Source organism: Eurypyga helias, unplaced genomic scaffold (genome assembly GCF_000690775.1).
Source record: "Eurypyga helias isolate BGI_N326 unplaced genomic scaffold, ASM69077v1 scaffold9761, whole genome shotgun sequence".
NCBI lineage: Eukaryota > Metazoa > Chordata > Aves > Eurypygiformes > Eurypygidae > Eurypyga > Eurypyga helias.
The window spans coordinates 5,582-12,273 of record NW_010232744.1 but is presented as its reverse complement, the minus strand read 5'-3'; the positions used below and the strand labels follow the sequence as shown (position 1 = coordinate 12,273).

Here is a 6,692-nt window from a genome sequence, read left to right as displayed (position 1 = left end):
GGACCAACCTGGGCTATGGAAGGGGTCCCAGCCCGTGGCAGGGGGGGGCACTGGGTGGGCTTTGAGGTCCCTTCCCACCCAAACCATCCTGTGACGGGCTGACAGCATCACAGGATGTGCTGGAGGCATGGTCTGTGCAGCCTGGCAAATTCCCTCTGTGAGTCCTGCTGATCTCTGGAATTGCCCAACCGTATGAGTCAGAAATGGGATTTAAACTGGGATACTCTGGATGAAGGAGCTTGAGGGCACTCAGTCACTCTGCCTGTGGAGTTCCTGTACCCATTTCTGCCAGGAGTCAGACCCTCTGCTCTATAAATAGCTTCTTTCTCCCAGCTGAACAACGTACAGCTCAGGGCTGCCCTTTCCTCCGCGCCAGGAACCAGGAGTCTTGGTGCCGACGGGACCAGCCCGGCCACTGGTGAAGGACATCCCAGGCAGCGGAGTGAGCCTGATGTGTGGATTTTAAATTTGGTTTACATTCTTTATCTCAGTTACAGCTGCCTTAATCTTTATTTTCATACCTTGCTTTTAAGATTTCCCTGGAGACAAAGTAGGATAACCAAAATTCCGTGCATCCGCTCTGTTAGCATTTCCAAGGGAAGGCAAACATCTGTAAAATGACACCAGGATGGCCAGTGCTGCTGCCACCAACTCTTACTGTGCTATAAGGACAGGTAAAAGGAGAAGGAAGGGATGAAATAAATGGGATTAGTTACACTCTGCAGCGCAAGGGACCTCGTGTGATTTCCTTAACGCCGTTCTGGGTGGCTGAACCCAGAAGTCTGGATCGTCCAGATCCAGAAATGGGAAGTCTGGATCGTCCCCGACCTGCCCTTCGCAGGCTGGGGGCAGCTGCTGTCTCAGGTGGGTCATTCCCTCTATTTACAGGGCAGAAAGCACTGTAAATAAATTAAAAAAAAAAAAAATCAGAAACAAATGAATTTTGGCAGGAAAGCAGCGAAGGGATTTGTGGAAGTGGATGGAAATGCCAAGCTCATTGCTGGAGGTCAGAGCCCGTCTGATCTGTCTGCAGGGTGTGTAAGGAGAGCTCCAATTCCCTCTCTGCAGTTGAATTCCAATGGCAAAAGGATTCCTAAATTGCTGTTTTCTTAAAGTCTTGGCAAAACTTTAAGTAAATAAATATTCCAGAGCAGTTGGCTCAGAACAGAGGGAATGTCGGGAGCCAGACTGAGCGGTGTGGGCTTTGGGCTCTGCCCCTGGCTGGCTCTGAGCTTGCTGTGCCGAGGTCAGGAGGCTTTGCCCCCCCCCGAACCATCAGCATCCTTCAGGTATCGCCTCATCTGGTGGCACCCAACTGATCCTGCCCCTCCCGTGGGGAACAACCATGGTTACGGAGCATTTTTGGGGCCGTTCTGGCTGCGGCTGAGCCAGGGAAAGGCTCTTGCCCTGGCCTCTCGCCTCTGCCCGAGAGCGGTTTCTTGCGGTGTGGCTCCTCTCCGTGTCACTTCCAAACGGCTCCTGGGGTTCGTGCCGGCGGCACTTTGTGGTGGCTAAACCCAGGAGCTGGGCCGGGTGAGGGTGTGGGGAATATCTGGTCGGGCTGGGTGAGGATGTGGGGAATATCTGGTAAGCCCAGATCTTCAGAAGAGAGATGAGAGACTTCTTGAAATGTCTCTGCAAATCTAGTTTGACTTGCATACAATTCCGCTCTACTTTATCTTCTTTTACTGCCTTTGATACCATTGGGAAGACTTTATTTTCCATAAATTCCTTCAAATTCTTTGCTTAGTCTTGTCTGACCGGTGTGTGTCTGCAGACTTGGTCACCAGCCTCTTCCTGAGCTTCTCTCTGTCTCCCAGAGCACCTTTCCGCACGTGTTCCAGGCCGGATGAGGCTTGGAGCAACCTGGGCTATGGAAGGTGACCCTGCCCATGGCAGGGGATGGGACTGGGTGGGCTTTAAGGTCCCTTCCCACCCAAACCATCCTGGGATTCCATGAAATTTTCTAGCCAGAAATGGAAAACAGGGTTCTGGAGCTGAAGTGGATGGATTTGCCCGTGGCCAGGCAGCTCTCGCGTTCAAACTCCACTTGGGTTCTGCTCTCCGGCACCTTATTGATCCCTGAATTTTGGCAGGAAACCCTGGAAAAGCAACACCTCTTCCCCCCGAAGTGTGCAATAAGGCTGCACGTGAGCCGATCTCCCTGCAAACCGCAGTGAGGGCTTTCAGCTGGTACCGACACCGTGCCCGTGGAGACCCTCCTCTGGCCGGCTGTTCGGGTCGGAACGCTGTTTCCCACCACTGACATCCCCCAGTATCAACGTATGTTGAAGGGGGAGAGGCCCAGAGGGTGTGTTGGACCTGGATCACCTGAACAGGAAGGTGTTGGCTGCTTTTCTCTTGTCTGCAGCACTTCAATTTAGCTTAGCGCTTAAGCTGGGCTTAAGTTCTGTCCAGCCCTGCAGATGCGTGTTCCCGAAATGTGGAAGAGAGGCAGCAAGAGGTTAAATGGAGCCCCGGAGCTGTTATTCCATGAGATCCTGAGCTGCTCCCGCTGCGGTACGGATCAACCTGGGCCGAAGACTCACCTAGGGAGTACTGCTCATGGAGGAGCAGGATGCAGTCGGGCGCTCTATCGATGCCTTCCCCTCCCTCTTGCGAGGGATCCGCTGGCTCGGAGGATCCACTCCAAACTCTTAAGCTGAGTCAAAGCAAACTTCCCACACATCTCTGCCTCCGGCCTCTTGTTCCAGATGTCTCTCGGCTGTGCACCCGGAGATGAAAGCCGTGGGTGGAGGGCCGGAGCTGTCGGAATCTCTTTGGGAGGAGGAACAAAGCTCTGCTAAAAATAGCAGGGGAAAATTCCTTTCCTCTTGCCTTAGAGGAAAATCCTGTCGGGGAGGCTGGAGCCTGGCTTGGCTGGCGAGGCGCTCCGAAACGTGCAGACACGGAGCTGAGAGTCGTTTTGGAAGTGGGCTACAAGGAAGCTGGGGGGGACTTTTTCCAAGGGCCTGTAGTGACAGGACAAGGCGTAACGGGTTTAAACTGAAAGTGGAAAGGTTTGGATTAGATATCAGGAAGAAATTCTTCCCGGAGAGGGTGGTGAAGCACTGGGATAGGTGGATGCCTATCTGTGGATGCCCCATCCCTGGGAGTGTCCAAGGCCAGGCCGGATGAGGCTTGGAGCAACCTGGGCTATGGAAGGTGTCCCTGCCCGTGGCAGGGGGGTTTGAACTGGATGATCTTTAAGGTCCCTCCCAACCCAAACCATTCCATGATTCCCAGGTCTCCTCCCCTCTGCTCATGGAGCTGGAGGCCGGTGCTGCGGGGCCTAGCCCAGGTTTAAGCCAAGCCCAAGCCCACAGAGCCCATGTGCTCGTGGTATCGCTGGAGCCTGGTTGGAATTCGTTTCTGAACAGCCAAAACTTCTCTAAACGTGCTGAATGTGTGGGTTTTTTTTTTCTTGCTCGGTTTCACGTTTTATCGTTGCAGGCGCCTCCCATGACTTCGTGTCCTTCCACACACGCCGCCGTGGCCCTGTTCCTCGCTTCCTGCGCCGGCAGTAAGCTGTCCCACGTTTCATTGTCCCCCCCGCTGCCGCATCACGCGCTCCCTTTGTGCCGACGCTTCCTCCGCCGCGCTCAGCCGTCGCACCCTCGCTGCCTTCGAGGTTGCCTTTCCCATCCGCTCGGAAACGTAGCCTGGGCCTGCCGGCGGCTCCCTGGGAGAGCGCTCTGGCTTTTCCCTCTGCCCCTTTCGGAACAGGATAACGGGATTTGGGACGCAGCGCTGGCCAGCAGCCACAGTTGTGTGGCTGTGAGCTCCGTCGCCCTTAATCTCCGTGCAGACGTGCCGGGGGCGAATTAGCTTTACAAATTTCCATTTGAGGTAATCCCCTGAGTGGATTAGGAAGCTCTTTCCAGATCCCAAGGAGAGGGGGAGAAGGGATGCTCTTACTCCTTTGTGTTCAGCTCAAAGGGTTGAATCTAAAGGGGCTGTCCAAGACCTCCTTGATTTTTGGACGGATACAAGTGAGTAAAAGCAGCCCAACAAATTATCCCACACTCCAGCTGGAATAACAACAATCTCAATGAAGTTTAACCCCTCCCTTTTCCCAGAAATGGCTTTTTTCGGATTTCTAAAGCCAAGTGGGAGCCAGGGATGGGATGTGCTGCTGGCTGGGGGCTGGGTGAGCAAACCCCAATGATGTGGGGGCTGCTGATCATCCAAGGGACCCCGATTTTTCCCGGAAGCAAGGGGGAGGTGCCCATCCCACCTCTGTTGGGACTGGGAACGGCTGTGCTTAGACGAGCCCCCCCCGTCCTGTCACCGCAGGCTGGGGGCTGCTTATTTGGGGCACCAAATAAAATGCGTTTTTTGAAATCTCTGTCGCGAGGTGCTGGGGGAGCGCGGAGAGATGCGAGCGCTTTACTGGGGTATTAATGACATTGCAAACCCCCTCGATTTAACTATTCCCATCCCGTCACCTCGAGAGCTTTTCAGGGAAGGGGGGAGCGTGGAGTTTCATTCCTGAACAGCATCCTGAGGGTTTGAGGGTGCGTCAGGCTGTCTTCCCTGAGATTGGACCTGGCTTAACACCCTGCCCCACACCTGGGGCTTTCCACGCAGCGGGATATAACCGGGTTCTGCTGTGGCGAGCAGTGCCAGCCCTTCCAGGGATCTGAGAGGATCCGGACTCTTACCAGCGTCGGGACAAAAGGCAACGGACACAAACTGATTCCAGTCTTGCACTGCAGCGGTGGCTGGTCTCTCAAGAGCTGCTGGCAAGTCCTAATGCAGCCGGAGGCCTCGGACACCAGAAACGGCGTCAGAGGGACGAATCACCCGGATGTGGATGCAAACTCGGGCTGGTGAGGGGTTCTCCAGCCTGGGCAGTGTCTCTGTTTCTCTCCCAGCAGCTCGTGGCCGTGTCCAGCTTCGGCTGGAGGGCTTAGCTCCAGGCTAAGGCTCATCTCAAAGGCTTTTTCCTGAATATTTGTCCTATTCCTGTGAATTTGGGGCAGCAGCGGGCGGCTTGGCCAACAGGGCCTCTTCCAACTGGGCCCCTGACTCTGAGGAAGGGCTGGCTGTGGCTGGGAGTGTCTGGAACTCAGCAGAGCCATGCGCCCTGGCCCTCGTGGGGTTTTGGGGGTGCTGGTGGGGCACGCTCCACCCCAGTTCCTCATTCAAGAACAGCGAACGTGTGTCGGGTGAGCCGTGTCTCCCCAAAACATCCACCCAAAGCCCATCCGCTCTTCACTGAGCCACCTCCTCTGCCCTGTGGCATGCCTTTCCCTGCCGGAACGGCCTGGCAGGATAAACCCAAGTCTTTAATGCCTCGTTAAGCAGATGAAATGCCTGCTTTCCTCCTGAATTTCGGAGCCGTTGGCAGCAGGAGGCCCCGAGGAGCCACCTGGCTCACGTGACGCCTTCCTCGCCTCATGTCCCAATGTCAAGACATAAATGCTTTTGGGAAGCAAGCGGAGGGTGTGAGGAGGAGCTTGGGGCAGCTCCTGCCTGCTCCCCTGGAGCTGGGATGGGATTTTTGGCCGAGCCCATCCCCATCCACTGGCTTATTTGCAGCTCAGGTTGTTCTACTGCAGAATGTGTCTCCAGACTGGACACCCCAGGGACCTTCAGGGCTTGAAATCGTGGGCGAGGATGGAGCGGGGAACAAATCAGACTTTTATGAGTTTTATGGAGAAATGGGATCCTTCTTCCCAGACATCCTAACCAGGCAGCATGCCGGAGGGCTTTGTTCGCATCCCACGGTGAGAACCTGCGTGTGGTGGCCAGCCCAGCCGGTCTTCCCATGCTGCCTCTCCAACCAACCTCCACTCAACGGGAAGATTCCGTTGGAGAAATCGCCACCTTCTCCTTTTCCATTTGATTCTCCGTCTGTGTAACGAGCCGTTGGTTTTCCTGAATCCTCTGAGCCCGGCCTGCGGGCTCGCTTCAACACTTCGTCTCCTCAGGTGCCTCCTGGGAGGCCTTGGCTCGGGCAGGGAGCTCTTAACCTCATTCCCAAGCTTTGCTTGGATGCCTGAGTTGATGTCTGACGTGAGCAGGAAACTTAAGGGCTCAAAATACAGGCCCTAAAAACACTTCAAGTCTCACTAGTGTTGTTGGACCTTGGAGAACAAATCTCTGAATCCCACGGAGAAACCAGGGTCAAAGACTCCCGTGGCCGGGGATATTTCCATCCTAGGTGCTGCTGGGTGCGAGTCCGGGCCGTAGCAGCAAAGGATTCTGGGGAGTTTCCAAGGTTTTTTAGTGGTTCAGGAGGTGGGAACGCCATGGCCTGGAGCCGGGCATGGCACGGAGTTTTGCCAAGCGGGCTTTGGCGACCCTCCTCGCCTTGCACCCGGCCCCGTTGCCACCGAAACCGTGTCGATGCGTAACCAACGGCTTCGTTTTGTCGCCGTTGTTGCGTGGAACAGAAGGAAACTGCGGTTTGTGCGCTTCCTGGCTGCGCGCCGGCGGGCGAATGAGCGCTCAGGGGTTTGCCAGCCCTTCGCCGCGGGCCGTGAGCTTCGGAAACCCCCCGAAACGAGGGTGGCAGCGTCTCTTCCCCCCAGCCCGGGAGGTGCTTTGGGTGAGCTACGCCGGCACCCTGTGGTTCTGCGCCCCGTAGCCGGTTCCTTCCATGGAGAACGAGGTAGGAGCTGGGTTTAAATCGGCTCCCAGAAACGCGGAAGCTGTTCCGCGTCGCGTCATGCCGGGCGACGCCT

The 6,692-nt window shown here is 55.8% G+C and overlaps 1 protein-coding gene across 1 annotated transcript in view; it reads left to right on the top strand.

The window, feature by feature from the left end:
- Positions 1 to 6,607: 6,607 nt before the first annotated feature.
- Positions 6,608 to 6,692, top strand: part of CCM2 (cerebral cavernous malformation 2) — a gene marked incomplete at its 3' end in the record, with an annotated part of 5,630 nt that continues 5,545 nt past the window's right edge. Inside the window, exon 1 of the mRNA XM_010161497.1 lies at positions 6,608 to 6,619. Within this exon, the coding sequence (XP_010159799.1) occupies positions 6,608 to 6,619 (12 nt within the window). The remainder of the gene's footprint in view (positions 6,620 to 6,692) is intronic.